Source organism: Lissotriton vulgaris, chromosome 9 (assembly GCF_964263255.1).
Source record: "Lissotriton vulgaris chromosome 9, aLisVul1.2, whole genome shotgun sequence".
In the NCBI taxonomy this organism is placed as follows: domain Eukaryota; kingdom Metazoa; phylum Chordata; class Amphibia; order Caudata; family Salamandridae; genus Lissotriton; species Lissotriton vulgaris.
In genome coordinates this window covers 812,924,966-812,945,892 of record NC_141697.1, presented here as the reverse complement: position 1 = coordinate 812,945,892, position 20,927 = coordinate 812,924,966, and the positions used below count along the sequence as shown (strand labels likewise).

The window sequence follows — 20,927 nt, the reverse complement described above, 5'->3', positions numbered from 1 at the left end:
TGCTTCCTATACTTCAGAAAACCCCAAAAATAGCCTGGTCAGGCGGGGGTTCATAAAAAGACATGGCAACAGCTGAAAATCACTAGGTAAGTAGACATTGAAGCACTTCTGGCGCTGTCACCTCCCATATTTCCACCAAACGTCGGCCCACAAGCAAAATGAACAGTGTTCCTCTGGTGGCCATGTGAAGCGCTGCAATACCTGATCTCTGCTCCCTGTATAGGAACTTAATTAAAAAAAAATACTCTGCAATAGCATCAGTTGGAGTTAGAGGCGTGGCAGCAGAAAGGAGGCAGAGCCATGAAAATCAGGGTCTGTCAGTCAACTTACACGTTTATTTGTTTTTAAAAAGATCCCCACAAAGCAATTAGCAGCAAGGACAAATATGAAAGTAAATCTGTTCTGAGATACTTATTTGGTTACAAACAAAGTATTTAAAAATATCTTTTGGGTTAAGGCACCTGCTGAAGAGATTTGTATACTCCGCAATTTCCAGGATATAAGAACAGAAAAATAACTCAGGTTGTTAATGCCCTTGCTGGAGAAATCTGCAGTCTATTCGCCAGTTTTACTTGCAAAAATAGCATTAGAGGGTTAAAGTGCCAACTCTAAATCACAACCTGTAACTTGCGGGTCACCGGTTTGTATTTTATGTAGACAGCTCAGTGGGTTAGTGATTTTGCTGCAACGATCCTGGTTTTACCTATCAGTTCACAAGTTCTAATCCTTCTAATATAGCTCAATGAGTTTTAATCTTCCCCCATGGGGTTGCAAGTAAACTGCTAAACCTAAGTGTGGAAACTTGCCATTTGTTTATTCACTCTTTCATTTTTCTAAAGTTTCTTAAAAGGTTTCTTTTGGGTAGTAATTTACATCTATTAGTAAGTGCTATATAATTTTGATTAGTGTAATTACTCGTGTAGTCAGATATATCTGACCTTCTTGCAATGCACCCTATATGTCTTATATACAAAGCTTGAAACCCCCAAAACCTACTTGTCAAGTGAGAAGCTGGATATCTTTTGCTGCCACGATGGCATGGGCGTAAAATTTTTAATTTCCATCTTGCACCCAGCAGGATGAGGTTCAAACAAAAGAATTGTTGATGGCCCTTTAAGTGAGGCGTTTATTGTGTTAGGCCCAGCTGGAGTTGAAAGTAAGAGGCATCCCTCACCTGGAGCTTGCTGCTGGGAATATAAAGCTGGCAAAGTGCGGGTGCTGCTGAACGAGTTCTGGTATTGGCAAATGGCACCCGGACACTATCAATACATTTCACTGCTGCCAGGCCTGATAATAGCCACAAGACCAGGAATCCGCATGGAGCCCCTTCATTTCCACCAAGTGAAATGTGCTTCTTATTGGAAAAGCTTACTTGAGAAATTATGGTGATTCTGCTCAATGAACATGGGGCTAGGAATCTCAAACCTGTACTGTACCCTGGCATACGGTATGGCATACTGTATGACCTATACTGTACTCTGTACTTGACAGGCACTGTGCTTTGGCAATATCCAGGCTGCACTGTACTCTGACAATACCTAACCATCACAGTCCTCGCATACATCATTCGCAACATGCTTTGGGAATAGTTGACCTGCATTGTAATCTAGTGAAACTTAACCTGCACCGCGATTTGCTCAGCGCTAGCAAGCATTGTCCTCTGATAATATCTAACCTGCGCTCTGCCAATAGCCATTCAACACTGTCCTCTTGCAATGTCTGTCATGCACCGTGCTCTGCCAATATCCGATCTACACTGTCCTCTGCAGAGGTCTAACCAGAAACAGGCCTCGCCAATACCTTTCTATACTGCCCTCTGAAAATCTCTAACTTCCACTCTGCTTTGTCAATACATAATCCACACTGTCTTCTGGCAGTAGCTAGCATTCTCCATGCATCACCTAAACTGTACCGAGATCTGAAAACACCTAACTTGAATTAGAGGTCAATTGTGCCTCTGGCGTTAAAAATAACATGTAAGACATACCTTGTTCTGCTCGCGACAGTCGAGCCTGACTTGCATAAAGCTGAGCTCAAAATTGAATTACATTGTACAGTGTTTAAGTTGCCCTGGGCAGGCTGGCACCAAATCTCTTGATTAGGTAGATTCACCTTGAGCATTCAACTGTGGACAAGCTCAGACAGAGATGTATTCAAGTCTGACTAGATTCACTTAGTAGTCTCGAGCCCTCAGTAGGCTCGCAAAGAGCTGTATTTTACACTAGGTAGGTGCTGAAAGAGCTGTATCTGACTCTGAATTCATTGACTGTCTTGTAGTAATTTCTGACTCTGGGTAGTCTCAACTAGTGCTAGGCTAGTTGTGAACAGACTCACCGAGTATTAGACCAGGTTTTCAGCATACACTTTGAGAGCTGGACAGCTTTTGGTAAAACTCATAGTGATCCAGAACTAGAGTGGATTCAAACAGTGTGTGGCAGAACTTGGGTATGCTTCCTTGCAGTGAGAGGAGATTCCGCTCAGACTCACATACATGTTGAAAGTATTGTCGGTAGACCTGAACCGCACCAGAAAAGACTGTAGTGAGATCAAAATCTGTGTGCATTGTCTAAAGCTTAGAATAGGTGTCTCTTTTCCTTTCCAATGGGGTACAAACCCATAAAGAATCAATGACCTGGAATGGAGCCAAAAAAAGACTGTCAAGCCACACTGTTGCATGCGATCTATGCAAAGCAAAATTAATTGAAAGATTTGATATATCCTGTGAACTGTGAATCTGAAAGAAACAGTTAGTTATAGATTCCTTACTTTAGAATATCCCCCAGGCGCCAGACTGGATCAGGAAAGTTTTTCTCAGCAGTACCCCTGCACGTCAGTAGGTGGCGTCAGTCGACTCTGCGTCCATTGTCGGCATCATGGTTGCCGGGATGACGTTGCAGAAGTTACTTAGACGCCGCCATCGTGCGCTGTCAGTTCTTTCTTTTTCCGCGCCAGCAAGCGCAGATCCGAAGAGAGTGGTACCCCCAGTAATTTTTTGACTGACTTTTGTCGACTTCTTTTCAAGTCTTACATAAACTCCTGGTGCACGAGGGATGCTTGGTTCCAAGCCCTGCGGTTCCTGTTCTCGACTGATGTCAATGACGGATCCACACTGCGTTTTCCTCTACTGCCTGGGGCGCGACCATGACCCCAAGTCGTGCTCCAACTGCTGGATCATAGCCCAAAATGTTTGCCGGAGCGGTCCCGAAAGCTCCTCGAGGTCCGGCAGTGTCGTGTCGTTCGAGGTAGCGTTTGAGGTCACGGGACAGATCGCGGAGCCATCATCACTCCTCGTTGAAGTCTTCGCACTCTGGGTCAGGTAAGTCGATGTATAAGAAGTCGAAGCATTGTCACTCTTCGACTTAGTCAGCCAACGCAATGAAGGGTGCGGGTGGTGGCACTCCTACGGCTCTGCGTGCGGAACCTTCAGGGTAGACTCCGGCCTTCCCTTCCCTGGACCGACCCCTGCCCAGCTTCGTCAATTTTACGAAGCGATGCATGCCATCTTTGGGCAGCCCGACTCCGCCGGTGTGCCTTCGGGACCCTCTGACTCAGCTGGGGGCCCTAGGCTTTCGACGCCGGTGAGTCCGGCCTCTGCTCTGCAGGGCCTCCTTGGATCCAGGTCTGGATACGGACCGGCGCTGGTCGACCTTGTAACACCTCCACTGGCGCCGATTCCACCGGTACCACGTCTGCAGCCGGCACCGGCAGGACCTCCAGCCTGCGTCGACCCCGGCTTCCACCCCGATGTGGATACGGAGTTAATGGGTACTTTAGTGCCTGCATTGCACCCTGGACATTTTCAGCCTGTTTGGCAGCCAGAGGAGGTTGAGGAAGCCTAGGACGGGTCTCACTGCCCAGCTAGAATACGATCTGGACTGGAGAGAGGAATTGGGGGATGCCAGTAGTCTGGACACCTCATTAGACCTTGGCATGTTGTCTCCTCCTACCGTGGCTATGGAGGAGGGAGCATCTTACGCAGTGGTGTTGCATAAGGCGACCGAGGCCCTAAACCTCGAGCTACCTACTGTGGCAGTCGGGGCTAACCTCCTGACAGAGGTGCTTCAGCCGGCTTCGAGCTCTTCTGTGCCCCTGCTGCCGTTTAATAAAGCCCTCACAGACATCCTTTTGAGCACCTGGTCCAGGCCCACCACAGGGGCTCCTGTGGATAGGATGGTTGCCCGACGCCACTGCCCGGCGGACCCCACTTTGCTCTCCCAACACCCCTCCCCCGAGAGCTTGGCAGTCCAAGCCTCAGCATCTAAAAGCACATTCCCTACTTCACCACCGAAAACAGGTAATCCAAGAAGCTGGATCAGTTTGGGAAGAAGTGGTTTTCTTCCTCCAGCTGTTGAACACTGCATGCCTTTTGGGCTGTTATTCCCACTCCGTGTGGGATATGGTGGCGCAAGTGCTGCCTCGGTGTCCGGAGGAGGCCTGGGCCGGTCTCTCCCATGCTGTTGCTGAGGGAAAAGATGCTGAAAAGTTCGCCATCCACTGTGGACTGGACACTGCTGACTCACTGAGTAGGACCAGTTTAACGTCAGTGGCGCTTCGCCTTCACGCCTTCTTGAGAATGACTGGCTTTTCTGGGGCTACGGCCAAGTCCTTGGGCCTCTCCACCACGTTTCCTGCATGGTCTGCTTTTCGCCCCTCTCATGGCCACGAAAGGGATGCTCAAACACGTCCCTTTCAGAGCCACAGGCCAGCGCAAGCTGTTCAACCTCAGCGCGGCCGAGGACGTGGAAACCACCCACGTGGTTCTAGGGGCCAGCGGGCGGGCCAGACCACCGCCCCCCCCCCCCTGCAACAGCCTCCAAACCCTCCTAGTTTGACCTTTCAGGCCCATTAAATGCCAGTGGGTGGCAGGATTCACCATCACCTCCCCCACTGGCGCACCATCACGTCGGACAGGTGGCGTTTGCAGATAGTCCGAAGGGACTACTCCCTCCCCTTCAAGACTATCCCTCCAGCCATGCCACCCCTGTACCATTGCATGTCAGGGATTATCTGGTCCTTCTCCAACAGGAAGTTACGGCTCTCTTGGCCAAGGGAGTCATCAAGCGTGTTCCTGCCCCAGAAGTAGGTCGTGGTTGCTATTCCCACTACTTTCTGGTGCCCAAGAAAGACAAGGGCCTGTGTCCTATTTTGGATCTCAAGGCCGTCAACCGCTTCCTCCGGAAGGAGAAGTTTATAATGTTGACCCTGGCTCAGGTCTTGTCTACCCTTGATCCTGGAGACTGGATGTTAGCGTTGGACTTGCAGGACGCTTATTTTCATATCTCTGTCCTGCCGGCGTTACCTGCAGTTCACGGTAGGCCATGAGCATTTTCAGTTTACCGTGCTCCCCTTTGGCCTTACAAGCGTCCCTCGGGTGCTCACGAAACTAATGGCGGTGGTCGTAACTCATCTGCGCAGATCAGGGGTTCCAGTCATCCCCTATCTCGACGACTGGTTGTTGAAGGTGGGATCGCCCCAGGCAGTCGTCTTCCAACTCCAGACTACGGCCGACCTCCTGCATTCGCTGTGTTTCTCCATCAACGTGCGGAGGTCGCACCTAACCCTCTCTCAGGCGCTCCTCTTCATCGGAGCGGTTCTGGACACGACGCAATTTCGGGTTTATCCTCCCAAACAGCGAGTCTGGGATATTTGGGCTTCGATTCCGATCTTTTAGACTCTATCCCGGGTTTTGGTCAGGATGACTCTGAGGCTGCTGGCCTCATGGCCTCCTGCACCCTGCTGGGGGATCATGCTAGGTGGCATACGCGGGCTCTGCAGTGGGACCTGAAGTTCCAGCGGGCGCAGCATCAGGGGAATCTGTCTGATTGCGCCCAGATTTCGGAGGGAACTGCACAGCAATTGCAGTGGTAGCTCACGAACCAGGATTGGGTCAACGGCAGACCCTTCTCCCTTCCCCAACCAGAACACACAGTGGTGACGGACACATCCCTTCTGGGATGGGGCGGCCACATGGGAGAGGCAGAGAGTAGAGGCCTCCGGTCTCAGCGGAGTCCGAACTTCACATCAACCTTCTGGAGCTCCGGGCGATCCGTCTTGCACTGAAGGCATATTTTCCCACTGTCCGGGGAAGAATTGTGCAGGTGCTCACGGACAACACCACCGCCATGTGGTACTGCAACAAACAAGCCGGGTGGAGTGATGGACCCTATTTCAAGAGACCCTTCATCCCTGGACACAGCTGGAACATCAGGGCATGTCCCTGGTGGTTCAACACCTGGCAGGTTCACTGAACGCCAGGGTGGATGAACTCCGCTGCAGGTGCGTGATGGCTCACGAATGGCATCTTCACTCGGAGTTGGTGCAAGGTCTCTTTTAACAGTGGGGAGAGCCTTGGTTAGATCTATTCACCACCGAAGAGCACGCGCAATGTCAGCAATTTTGCGCATTTTCATTTCCAAGGCAGCTCTCGCTAGGCAGCGCTTTTTGCCACAAGTGGAGTTGTGGTCTTCTATACGCCTTTCCACCAATACCACTTCTACCCAGAGTGCTGAAGAAGATCAAGCGCGACCGGGCCCAAGTAATTCTTGCTGCTCCGGACTGGTCACGAAGAGTCTCGTATCCAAAGCTGCTCAACATGGCCATCAATCTCCGATCCGACTGCCTCTACGGGAGGATCTTCTGTCGCAGCAGCAGGGGATGGTCCTCCACCCGAAACTGTCCAGCCTCCACCTCCTTGCGTGGAGATTTAGCGGCGGCAGTTGATGTAATTTGACTTGCCTACCGAAATCTGTGATGTAATCTTGGCAGCCAGGCGTCCCTCCACTAAGACGATATACGCCTTCAGATGGAATACGTTTGTGGCATGGTGCACAGCAAAGGCTGTGGATCCCCTTTCTGCCCCTCTTTCTGAGGTTCTCTTGTTCCTCCTTTATTTGGCCCAGCAGGGCTCTGCTCTGGGCATTCTTAAGGGCTACCTCTCAGCCATTTCAGCCTTTCTCCGGCTTCTTGATCAGCCTTCTCTTGTCAAGTTCCCTGTTGTAAATAGATTTCTTAAGGGCATTACTCCTCTATTTCCTCCTGTTCCCTTCGTAATGCCTCGGTGGGACTTGAACTTGGTGCTAACCTATCTTATGTGCGCTCCCTTCAAACCGCTACATAGCTGTCCTCTCAGATTCTTAACTCTCAAAACTGCTTTTCAATTGGCCATCACTTCTGTGCGCAGTGTGAGTGAGCTTCAAGCTCTGTCTTCCAAGCCTCCCTTTCTGGCTGTTCCTCTGGACAAGGTGGTCCTCAGAACTCGACCTTCCTTTCTTCCAAAGGTGGTCACTTCTTTTCATATTGGCCAAACCATCACTTTGCCCACCTCGTTTCCGCCTTCTTCAAAAGAGAAAGAGAGGCTTCATCGTCTAGATCCAAAATGTGCGCTCTCCTCTTATTTGGATTGCATCAAGCAATTCCGGGTGGATGACCAGCTCTTTGTTGGTTACGTGGGCGTTAGGAAAGTTTGGGCCGTGCACAAACGGGCCATCTCCAGGTGGGTCGTTCTGTGCATCAAAGCCTGTTACTCTTTGGCTAAGAAGGAGCCTCCAGTGGGGCTGCGTGCCCATTCTACCAGGGCGACGGCAGCTACTACTGCTTTAGAATGGGGAGTTCCCCTGAATGGCATCTGTCAGGAAGCTACGTGGGCATCGCTGCACACATTTACGAGACACTACTGCCTGGACAGCCAAATCCGGAGAGACTGCTTTTTCTCCTGGACTTTCTGTTGTGATCTTGGTATCTTTTCTAAGGCAAGTAATCTATAACTGTTTCTTTCAGATGCACAAGTTACTTACCTTCGGTAACAATATATCTGTAAGAAACATAGGTTAGTTCTACATTCTTTACCACCCCACCCATCCTCCCCATTCTGCGAACTGATTTCTAGGATTAAGGACATCCTTTCAGGGCCCTAGTTTTGTGCACCAGTGGTCAGTGTCTTGCATGGCTCTGCGTTCCTGGCGCGGAAAGTCTCGTACAGAACTGACGTCAGCGTGCAAGGGCGGCGTCTAAGTAACTTCAACGCTGTCATGCCCACGACTACAACGCTGACGATGAACGGGTAGTCGACTGATCCACCTACCGACAGGCAGAAGTACTGCCGAGGAAAAAATTTCCAGATCCAGTCTGACGCCTAGGGGAAATTCGAAGGTAAGGAATCTATAAACTAACCTATGTTTCTTACAGATATATTGTTACCGAAGGTAAGTAACTTGTGCTTGTGGCGCAGTGCTTCTGCAAAACAAATTAATGAGAAAGTAGTGCACTCAAATACGGATATTACCAAGTGGTAAGGTTACTATGTACAGGAGAGAAAAAACGGTTTTCAACACTCATTGTCCCACTTACGTCAATCGGCATTTTGACCCATGTTTAACCAATCCCAGGGTCCTCATTGAGACTACTAAAACTTAGGGAGTGTCTAAAAACTAGTTATAAAGAAGCAGTGCCTGCCCTCAAATGATTCTGTTCTACATCCACTGAAGCCACAATAAAGTTGCATGGGAAAACTGTAGTGAATCCTAAAAGAAGCAAGAAAGATGCATGGTATGCTGTAACTGCTTCTTTCATTTAGGTAGATCGACTGAGATGTCACTCTTTAATCCACAGCAAGAGAGTCATTGCAGAAGACTGGCTCAGAGCTAGAGAGGACTCTAGGGAAATTCACCAAGTTGGCATGTAGTTTGGTCTGATTCACAAGGCTGGCTTGCATTCTGGGTAGGCTTGCAAAACTGGCTTGGGTTCTGGGGAGGCTCACAGGGTAGAATTGGTTCCTTGGCATTCCCTGCCTATGGAGGACTGCATTACCAGTGTACGGCTAGCTGGGCCTCAATATGGCCTCCATTTTTTTGTAAACAAATTAATATATTCTGTTCATTTGGGAGCTGCCTTTCACCACATCTGCTGCAAGGCTTTACACTCTGCTCATCTAACTCAGGAGAACTAGCTAAACCCCTCCACCTCTGTCCACGATGTGTAGGAGAGCCTCCCTGGCCAATGACATGAGGCTTCAGAATGTACTGGCCTTGTTCTCTTCTTTTCTTACCACGGTTTTGATCCTGCTGGGAAATAAGTCTCTGTTAGTAATCGCTTATTTGTTTGCTTGAGTCCCCACAGAGCGTCAGCGCTTTAAATCTCAGATGTACATTATAATCCTTTATGTAAGACTTTCATAGCTGATATGCTGTACATTAGATACACTATCAATTCACCTTTTGGCACTTCACAATATTTCAATATGTTGATAGACTAACAGGCTTTCAGGACTGCACATCTGCAGTCAAGTGTATAAAATCTCATTCTGACAGCTGTTGTCCTTTGCATCGTTGACACCTTTGCTGACTGACGACAAAAAGCTCCTGTTCTGGAGCCATCTCAGATTGTTCTATTCGGAGCCTAAAAAAGTGATGCGTATTCTGTTTTTTCAGGTGGAACTGGAACGTGGGAAGACCCTTCACATCAAAGCGCTGGCTTTGGGAGACCTCACCAAGAATGGGCAGCGAGAGGTGTTCTTCGAACTAAATGGACAGCTGCGCTCCGTGCTGGTCAAGGACACACAGGCCATGAAGGTAAGAAGGTGGTGCTGAACTATCAGCTGTGAGAAACTGTGTGAATCTGTGGCGAGGGAGCTGCTGGAGCTGCAGGAAGATGTTGCAAGAGCTCTCTTCTTGTGGCAGCAACCCCTACATGTATAGGAGGCACACTTGACGCAGCTACTCAGGGCAGTGTTTCGTAAACCCTTTGCACATCCCTATTAATAGAAAATCCGTAGAACAGGATGTGTTTCCATAGGGAGAGACGGGCTGTGAAAACACATCCTCAAGGAAGCCTTTTTGAAACGCTAATTGATTTCCTCGGGGAAGAAATTCTGATACTGAAGCATTCACATATAAGTAACGTTCCACATTAAAAAAAGAATTAATTAGCTAGGAAATGGTGGGCTTGTGGGACTGGTTGACATTCTCAACCTCTCTGGCTTGCAAATAAACATTCATAGCCATAGCCAGTCCCGTCAACTCACCAGGATGTAAGAGGGAGGCCAATTCAAAGTTTGTTTATTTATGGTCCTTTGTAAGGCACAGCGCATGGGTGTTACATAGGCCTTGCAGCCAAAATGCCCCCATTCAGCTGAAGGTCTATGAATTTCTGTGAGATATGGGTGTCTCGGGGGCTTTCAACACATTCTGCAGATGTTGGCATCATTTTGTGTTACACCATTGGAGCAGCGTATGCCCTCAAGGAGACTTTTGGTGCTATATGACAAATTCTGCAAATAGTGTGAAAACTTTAGGTACCCTCCACATTTGTCCAGGATAAATAAAGGGGGGGGGGGCGGGGGGATATGTCCACTGATAAAGTTTAGAGTCCAGATAGCCAGGTTTCTGACGTGAACCTCCAGAGTCCACATTAACGCACACTATGCTCTTTCGTATCCTGTGGACAAATGAACTTGGAGCCATTCGGACAATGTTTTTGGATACCATGCGCAGTAACTTGATAACATATGTTTCAATTTAAAAAATAAAAATACAATCAATTACATTATATGGTTGTAGTTACTTGAATTTATTTTGCTGGATATTTTCAGCTGTGTTTTTGAACAGCCCACGTAGGCCCAAATTATAACTAATGTTCGAAAACTGCATGGGTAATTCTGCATCTGAAATGTACAGTACCGTGGGACTCAGTACGCACAGCTTGCAGGATTACTGTGCTATTTCAAGTTTTCCTGGGAGTAATAAAACATTGCCATAGAAATTGTTGTTTCTGCACCAATTTCCATGCCTATTTCTGACATTGTGAATAGTTTTCCACTAACATAATAAACCAGGTTTTATCTGGCGACTAGAAAAGTTTCGAGTATGTGGCATTAATTACGTCTCGAGTTCTCATTCCGGTAGGTTCTCCCATTTCCCTCCAAATTAGGCATTCTGAGATCCACAAGTGGGGGGCATAGTGTGGCATCTCCCATGAAGCTGCTGGCCCGCACAGATTGCTTTTAGTCCTTCCACCCCATACATACACACACACACATGCGTGTTTGAGCACATAGGCTATTTTGTTTGCCAAATTACTGTTTCTTGGTTGCTGCTTTCTTTGAGAGCTGAAAAGCGCCTTTCATTTGGCTGTGGTTAGTCTTCTCTGCCTGATTCCTGTGGTCACCTCTGCAACCTACTTAGAGCCCCTCGGAACTTCGACGGGTCCGACTGACTGGCTCGGATGGTGATCCCAAATCTGATCTCTCCTGGTGACAACTATGTGGGTGGCTATTCAAGCCCACCCGCCCACAGCACGGACTACCTTTAGAATTCCTCTCTTGTGGGCTCGGGACATCAATCCATGGCCCGTCTGCGACCTCTGCTGGGATAGTAGAGGTGGGTGACCCACTTCCGTGCCAGTCTGCTGACCTTCCTTTCTGCAAAGGACCAGGCTCAGCACCCGAGTGCCCCAGCAGACAGGCCTCGGATTCTGGCGCCATGCCAACCGACATGACATGTTCTTAAGTACTCGACGGCAGCTTCGCCATCCGTGCTCCTCCTCACACCCCACGGCAGCTTCGCCTCCTCGCGCACCCGTGCTCCTCCTCACACCCCTTCAGCGAGGGGGGCGGCGTGGGAGCTCAGGCTGCGCTGCATCCCGGCTCCCTGGCTTGTTGCTTAGACAGAATGGAAATAATTGAAGTGTTGAGTGCTGCGTCCCCCGGCACCTCTCGTTCAATTATTGATGTCTGCAGATGCAAAACTCTGGCATATGCCGCCCGCCTTGGAAGCTCTTTCTCTCTGGCTCCCCTTTCTTCATCTGGAATGCCTGCCAGCGGAAGCCCTCCACCCCTCCTGTCCTTCGCCCCATCCACGCTGCCCTCCCCCACTTAATGAGCGGGGAAAGCACTTTCGACTCAATTGAACCATTAAGGCTAGTTTACCGTAATCTGGCCCCTGGTCGTGAGGCGTGGGGGCGGTGCCCTGTCCGCCGTAAGGCTTGGACGGAAGCGCCCTCGGCAACCCCACCCTCCTGCCTCCTGGGCCGTGCGCTCTTCGAGAAGGGCTGGGCTGCCCATGAGTCTTTGTGAACCAGAGTCCGTTGTGTGCGGAACACGAGCTTCAAGATGCTACGGTGTGATCATGCAGGTGTAGGAATGACACTTAGGTTGGAGAAACAACATTGCGCCCCCTGTGGCGCAGGGATGTAGGGGCGGGGCGGGTAGACCTTGAGGAGTGCTCTGTTCATCCCATGACCAAGGAGTTTACTAGGGTGACCAACTAGCATAGGTGCAAATTCAGGACGGTGAGTGTAAACATTCAGGACAAAAGGACAACATTCAGGACAAAACTTCGGGACAAAAGGTACGTTTTGCAGACGCGTTTGAGGTGGTCGCGCAATAGTATATAAGTATGTAAATAGACAACCACCTAAGTACAAGTCAAAATAAGTTTATATTAGGTTGAGAAAATCGTGCACTGCAGTTTTTCAGTATGGCCGCAGCTTGCTTACTTAGACGATTCAAAATTCGCATCTCGCTCCAGCAGGTACATTAGTCACCAGACAATGGTGAACCAAACCTGAAAATAAGCGAGGCCGCTTTTATTGTTGATTGAAAACTACTGGATATGCAAGAAACTTAGAAGTGCCTGCCCCAAGTAACAAAACCACTTCCCCCCCTCCCCCCCGTGCCCCCCCCCACCCGCCTTTCAAACCTCCCAGGGAAACACCCGATGACCGGTCCAGCCAGTCCGGCCTTACTACCACCCTCCAATGGTTCCCCGCATCTTCACTTAGACCGTCTCTCATGTGTATTTAATTTCTTTTATAGTGTTACTCATCCCAAGTATGTAGGGCAGGGTGTTGAAGTGCGTTACATCACATACACATTATATAGAGACAATGACTCATATTAACGTGAAAGTCAATGTATAGGAAATGTTTCTTAAGATAATGGGTGCTACAAGGTGTAATCATTTTTTTATCTATCATTCAATCTTTCACCATTCATTCTGTCCTTCCATCTAAGTGCTCATCTATATCCAAACATATTCAACCATTTGCATACCTATCCACCATATATCCTTCCATCCATCATTTCAGTCATCCATCCCTCTATCCACCCTTTCACTCATCCATCTACCCACCCTTTCACCCCATCCATCCGTACAGTCATCCATCCACTCTTCCACCCACCCATCCATCTATTCACTCATCCATCCAGCCATCCACCCATCCAGCCATCCATTCACTTACTCATCCATCCACCCAGTCACTTATCATTCCATCCATTCACCCTTTCAGTCATCCTCCCTTTCTCTCTCCACCTCCTTTCACTTATCCATCCATCTTCTCATCCAATCATGAATCCTTCCCTTGATCCTATTACTCATCTATCCGTTCACTCATCTATCCGTTCTCATCCATCCACCCTTTCACTTCTTCACTCATCTATCCATCTTTTTGTCCATCTACCCCTTTCACTCACTCATCAATCCTTACATCCACCCTTTCACTCACTCATCCATCCATTCACCCTTTCACTTTTCAATTCATCAATCCATCCATCCTTTCACTCATCAATCCACCCATTCACTCGCCCATCATCTACCCTTTCACTCACCCATCCATCCTTTCACACACTCATCCACCCTTTTACCCATCCAACTATTTACCTTTTCTCTCATCCATACTTCCACTCATTCACTCATCTATCCTTTCTTTCTTTCATTATCTATCCATTCATCCATTCAGTAATCCATCCAGCCATTCACACATTCCTTCACTTATTTACTAACCCACCTTTTCACATAATGAGCCAAGCCTTTGTCTGCAGAGTTGCAGACAGAAGAGGCCCATCAAGAACTTCACCTTGCTGTAGTTCCTAAAGCAAGGGGTGGGGTGGGGGAGAGTTCGCTATGCGCCTGCACATAGGCAGTCTGATTACTTAGAAGTCATTAGTCATGCATGATGCATAGTGCCAGAATGTGAGGTGACTGTGACATGGTGTTGTTTCCTGGGCTTTAAGTGATGTAAAAAAACTGGGGGGGTCTCTTCAAAAGGGGTATTCAATATAATTAAGGGGCGTGGTTTAAAACACCTACGCTAAAAATCTGCGCTTAGCATTCTGTTCCACCCGACTGGTATTATGTTGTTTGTCACTGCATCCAGATATACAATACAGCAAGTACCATTACACCAACAAGCAGACCAGGACTATTGGCTTTGTCAACTGTTGGGTGTTTAAAATAAAAAAGCAGCAACCATGTCTTTGTTGAATAGAATATTGAAAATACTTCAGTTCTAAAATGAGGAGACAGTGAAAGAACGATAACCCGTTCTTTTTAACTTATTTTACAGGCTTCTTTATATAAACTGTTTTCTAACGTTGCAGCATGGGTGTTTTACCTTTTATCTAACATAATACCCTGCTGTACACTGAGGCAGGAGGAGGCCAACACATGCTTTAACACCCCAGACTGCCCCATTGACATTCTGTATGTGGCAATTACCCGGCATACAGAAAATGGGCGGGTGCGGCTGCTCTTGTACTCGAGGAGGAGAGCGAGGCGGCCCCATCAGGGAGCTGAGGCGTCTCGCAGGGAACAGTGCTGCTCCCTATGATGGCCAAAATTACCCACAAAAGGCGTCTGTAAAAGGGATCCTCATGGACAACGGATGTGAGGTCCCAATTACCGACGGTCTGTGAAATTTACGGACAGTTGGTCACCCTAAGTTTATGCGAGATTTAAGGGCCCCTCTTAACATTCTGCGGGAAGGGTGGGGTATTTGGGTTACGCCCCTGAAACAAACTAATGCACGTCTTGAACAGGCGGTTGCGTTACAGATAGCCACTGGCCTTTCCCGACTGTTCATTCGTCCTACCTGTAATGAGCCCCATCAGTACCAACCTGTCAAGCAGCTATGTAGAAAGCGCCGGTTGATGCCGGTCTGTTTTACAGCCAACCAAAAACCAGCATTTAGCTTAACTCCTTCGCTGCTGATGACGAGCTCAGCTCGTCATCCGCCACGGTGGTCGTGTGCGGATGACGAGCTGAGCTAGTCATGTAACGCAGCTTTTTGTAAATTGCCGCACATCGGAAAAATAATCGCTGCAGCGATGCGGTTAAAACCTTTCCTTTCTGCCTGTGGTGAGCGCCCTTCAGCTGACCTGTAGTATCGCCTCACCAGTAACCCTCAGGTGGGCGCGCAACGCCCATTTGGCTCAAAGGGCTTCAGCCCCCCTTCCCGGGCAAACACACAGACCGTTTTTGAGCTGTTGTGGTCTGGGGTACGTCTTACTTCAGCCGCACCTGAGTATGACCATTTACTTGTTAACAAAGCTTTTTTGTTCTTTACCCCCTTCTTAGAGCCCCTGCATCTTGACTCTGCCGATTGCTGGAAGAATTAGCCCCCCTTGACATTTTTATTAGAGCCCACCCCTCCCCTGAAATGTGACTAGTTGTGCTTCTGCCCTCAGGTCACTATTCCTGCAGACAACAATGTGCTGTAAGCATGCTGGTGGTACTAGCGGTTAGTTCTAAGCGAACGTTCAGCAATTGACTGCAAGCAAGCACTGACAAAATTTGGCCTTACCTGAGCATTTGCCAAAGCAGGCCACTAGTGAGTGCCCAGTAATGTAGGCTCGAGTGAGACCTCCCATCCATTAACTCGGGAGTGCTCACTAGTACCATGCACAAGCAAGCACTCATTGTTGCTAGCCTGCAATGAGCATCGGCAAGCGCATGACTGAAGATGTCACCACTGCCAGCTGACACTTTTTTCTTCTGTTATTATTGAAGTTTCATATTGCGCGAACTAGACATAGTGTGCTAGCAGAGCACTTTATACAAAAAGAACAGTTGATGGATAGAATGCAGAACACTGTCATATACTTACCCCAGTACAGAGATCTGGGCCGAAATACATCGCTTTTTTGCTCACCATGCCATTCCAGTTTGAACCCAGCCATATGCACATCAGTCTTGACCCTGTGCCTCAGGGGAACAGTCCAGCCCGAACTGCCAAGCTAAGTCCCCCTGGACTGGAAACAAGCATCCTAGGACCGATTTCGGGGTTTCACCCCTCATCAGTCAGGATAGCTTGACTCTCGTGGCATGGAGAGCAGGGGAGTGCAGACTGGTACCCATGGAAGATATGGCAAATAAAATATTTTAAGACACGTGGTAATTGAATATGGAGCACTGAAATAATTAACACATAACTATTAGTAATCAGTTTAGGTATATTACTAGAGGCCTTCACAGTAAAGGAGGCTCAATGAGTGCAGATCTAAATATGACACCCATATTTAGGACCCTTAAGTGTAAGTGGAGTTCAGATTTACACTCACAGTATCACATCCTATATTGACAAGTAAACCCATTCTCAAATTATTCCTCATAATCTGTCCATTTTTAAAGTTTTTTGATGTAAGGTTTACAACTTTCTCCACCGACCTTCAACATGGTGCTGTCCTACCTCTGGCACTCGCTCAATATTGAAGTCAAGCAGCCTGTATACCAGAATGTGACCAACACCCCGTACTGAGGCGAGGCAGTATCCTTTACCAGCATGTGGCTGAAGCAGTGTGCACCATTGCATGAAAATCAGTAAATACAATTGATAGTTCCCCAGGAATTAATGGTTGTTACTTTAACAATCCAAGAAATAAAAAGTGGCAATAATAAACGGCATATTTTAATATTAGTTATCCATAACTCGCAGCGTAATAATACGAAATCACTAGCTCAATAACTAAAAAGAATGTGCGTTTAAGATCTATTGAGCTTAGCTCTGCAACAAATAAGAAAGATAAGGAAGGGAAGGCTTTCCAGGTGCTTCTTGAAAGCATCGGCAACTAGCTGACTTCGTTAGCATTTGCTCTGCTTTTTTTCTGAACTTCAATTTGTGCAGATCAATGTCCTCGTTATAGCATTCCTCGGATCCAGAGGGCAAAGGGGATAGTTAGCGTTTCAGACGGTTCTTTTTCCTCATATAATTATGAAGCATCTGTGAAGTATGGGCTTGCCTGGTCAGCCATTGCAGAGTTTTCTCTCGCTCTTTGTCCGAAGGGAGAGGGAGTTAAAACCTCAATAAATTCATCAGAAGGAATATGAAAAAATCTTATTCTAAATAACACTTTCATGATGGAAATTAGGTTATTGAATTTAAAGAGGGGTACCCCTACCGATGACCAAAAAAAAAACCCCACAAAACTTCACTTTGGTTAGATCAAAATATGGTTCTGAGAGAATCTCTTCCCAGCCGTTAGTAGGTATGCCACACAGTATGCAGCCCCAGAGAAGTGCTTAGAAGTTTAAGCATAACCAACAATTGTAAAGTGAAGAACTCTGCACAATGACATTCCAAAACCAATTCAGAAAAATAGACAAAAGTTTAATGAGCAAAAACACACCAATGTTCTCAAAATAGGTTAATTGGACCCCGGATGTGTGGATTTGTAAAGCTGCAGAACAAAAAGGACCTAGAACAAGTCAAGCACCAAGCAAATACATGTTTTTGGGTGGACCAGGACCAACCTGTCCCTTGTCTTGAGAAAGACCCGCTGTGACCACCGATTGGGGCACCTTAGAGTCGAAACGTCGACGGTTGTCTTTGGTCCAGCATCACCAGGATTCCATCAAGAAAAATAAGGATCCTTGGCTATAAATCAGTAGCTGGCCACTAAAACGTGTGTATATATTTGTATATATGTAAATAGGTCCACTGTATATATCTTGCACTTTTGAGCACTTCCCACAAATGTCACTGAATTGCACTATATCACACATTCAGACAGTTCACTCATGTATTGTATGAAATCATTGAATGACGTAATTCAGATAAAGAAACAATACAACTACTTGATCGTATGACTTATTTGTTAAAGCATTGTTTTCTGTTAGTTGTGTATTTCAGAGAGCCTTCACCCTAGAGTGCATTAATAGCAATGTCAAAGCAATTTTGTCTTACCCAACAGAACTACCTTTTTCTTTAACCATTAATTACCCAGGTTCTGAGGGACACTGGGTCACCCCTTTTCTTCAACTAACTTAAGGACTTTGCCAACCCCGTACAAATATCAGACACGTGAAAACATTTTGGCCTTGATAAAGGGGTAGGCACCTGAAACACTTGTTGGCTGTATCTTTGGAGGTTTTAAGAAGTCGGTCAATAAAAGAATATGAACTATTCACAATGGAATTAATTTTGGTTCATGTATGTGATATTAAATGTGTGGAATCCTATCTCCTGTGGAGTCTACTTGCTCAAAAGTATGCCATTGGGGGTTGGTGCTGGAAGTTGGGTGCCGTGCAATCATTTCCTTGCTACCCCGAGCTTTAATTAGAATTCGATTTTTGAGTATGTTGACGACTTCTTTAATGCGTTAAGTAAAGACATTCAGACATTCTAACGAGTGCTCAACAGTAGAGATACATTGGATTAAGAACACCACTTAGTATGCTGTTGGAAACATTTATTTTTTCAGTCAAAGTGTGACTGCCTTTCAGCTGGCTAGTAATTTTCCCAGCTTTCTACTTACTATGCAGTAGTCTTCAGGCTACACAGATTGGGTAAAATAGTTGTAAGCAGTTGCATAGGAATATCACGAGTAAGCGTTATTGTGCACAATTGTAAATGCTTTGCTATTTTCTAGACAGTGGTTCCCCACTTAATAGACCATCTATTTCTTTCCTGCAGGAGTTGCACTTCCACCCAAAGGCCCTGAAGGACGTGAAGGGCCAGATCGGGGCCCCTATGCCTGGGAAAGTAATAGACATCAAGGTGAAGGAGGGTAGCAAGATCGAGAAGGGACAGTCCCTCTGCGTGCTGAGTGCCATGAAAATGGAGACGGTGGTCAACTCTCCTTTGTCTGGCACCATCAAAAAGATCTATGTGAAGCCGGACATGAACCTGGAAGGGGATGACCTGATTCTGGAGATTGAGTAGGCGCCATCCACTCTTACACTTCGTTACGAAGCAGACCCCCTTTGCTCTTTGGCAGAGGGAGCCATGTTTACACCGACATGCTATCCATTGTGCTGAAAGGAGAGATTACATTCTTTGGAGGATCCCAAACTGTCATGGTTACGTGGAACTGTCGCTAGGGTTGGGGAGTTTGATAACATCCCCTGCGCCGCCTGGGACTTGTGTAAAAAATCAGATGAATCATGGCTCAAGTTTCCCTTGCCACAAATGTGTGTAATATTTTTGTACTTGTCCTCCATTTTATGTTAAGAATTTGGCTGATGTTGTCGTGTCCGTAACAATGTATTAGATAGAATTATAAAAGCAAATACCTGCATTGCCTTAACCTAGTTTACATTGTGCAGCTTGGGGCTTTTGTAGATTGTAGTTCCATATGAGGAGTGCAGGCATCGGCATGCTGTCAAATGTAGGTCCCGCTTTATACATGAGATTTTTCTGGTGACCACCTACATTATGTAAAGCAAGGTGACTGGTTTGCATCTCTGTAGAATTCGACTCTTTCTAAGCCTTCTACTGAATTTGGATCTCAGTTAAAGAATGGTTTCCTAACTGCTTCTGCCAATATGAATACGTCCTTCTAGCCTCATCTCATCCCATGCCCGCACAGTCCCTTCTACCGCTGTTTCTTCTTGAATTACTCCACCTTATACAGCTTAACACAGTAACATGGCTTTTGTTTACAACTCCTGGATGCACTTAATGAAAGCTTACTAATGTGTATATATAGCACAAGCCAAAAAAGGCAAGAGATTAGCTGTTCAAAAGTACAATGACCAATATGTTTTAAATTTACCTTGTCAGTATACCAAGTAACCAAACTAGGTTTGTAGATTGAGTGTTGGCCCAAACAAGGACGCAAGATTGGAGGCTATAAGTGGTCCTTAATTCAGTCTCTCAAAATACTCCTGAATGATAAATACTAATAAAGCACTATTTGTAAAAAAAAAAAAAAAACGTTGTGAATGCTCTCGTTGATTTTTAATGTAGTTGAGTTCGACTTTCACAGGTTTAAAGTAAAACAAATACTTTTCTGGTAAGCTTTATATGTTTCATAATGCATATACGCAAGCGTACCATCTAATGTCTTTTTTTGTAGATGAGTTGCTTCCACTGCTGAGAGTCAAAGCAGAAGCGTTCTGAGACTCATGATAGTTGTGGTGTGATCAGGGACTTCTGCTTGTGGGATAGAGATGGCTCCTGTTTCCTCTGGGTATACACCCTGAATAAACCCTAAACCCACCTGGGTTCTCTGACCTCCATCAGTGAGGTGGATGAAAAGGACAATCCCCAAATGAAGGGTGTATGCTTACGTTTGTGTTCTGTTGGGTGTTATATTGTGTATGGTTTACATACAGAAGGTGGTAGGGGTCGGTAATCCCGTCTGCCTTCTAAAGAATCCTATTTTTTTCTTTATTCAAGGCCGAAGACCGAGATGAAGAGTAAGTCGGGTCTGTGGTTTCTAAAGGGCAGTTGATGTGAAAGATAGGCTAGATATCCATTCTAATATGACATTAGAATCGATTTACCGGTCTGCATATAATGTGGTCTGAGCTATCAAATTTGCAAAGGTGACGTTTTGTTACTAATTATATGTGTGTAAAAAATGTTTTATGGGTTATTTGTGGTTACCCTTTGATTAGATTAAATTGGTTTATGAAAACCGTGGAGCACTAGGAACAATACCACCCAAGCATTGACAGTTCACTGATAATATCAAGAACAGCATTTTATCAGCAAGCGTAATGTATGATGCAGTGAGTGCATGAACCTACTGATGTGCAGACACAGCCTTCGGCCTTGTGCAGCAGGAGATGAGCTCAGAGCCTAGACCAAACACCAGATGCTGCTCTCATAATCCATATGAATGTAGCCCATTGTGTAATGGCCATGCAATTGAATTTGGCACTTAGGGTCTCTCCTCTAATTAGGCCCTGCAATTGGCTGCTGTGTGGACAAAA

At 46.7% G+C, this 20,927-nt stretch overlaps 1 protein-coding gene across 2 annotated transcripts in view; it reads left to right on the top strand.

Annotated features, from left to right (window-relative positions):
* The window catches only part of PC (pyruvate carboxylase), a 2,223,386-nt gene extending 2,203,463 nt beyond the window's left edge, over positions 1-19,923 (top strand). For both annotated transcript variants that reach the window (XM_086938550.1, XM_086938549.1), the window contains 2 exons: positions 9,426-9,566; positions 18,682-19,923. In XM_086938550.1, the coding sequence (XP_086794676.1) occupies positions 9,426-9,566; positions 18,682-18,930 (390 nt within the window). In that variant the 3' untranslated portion in view covers positions 18,931-19,923. The remainder of the gene's footprint in view (positions 1-9,425; positions 9,567-18,681) is intronic.
* Positions 19,924-20,927: the final 1,004 nt, after the last annotated feature.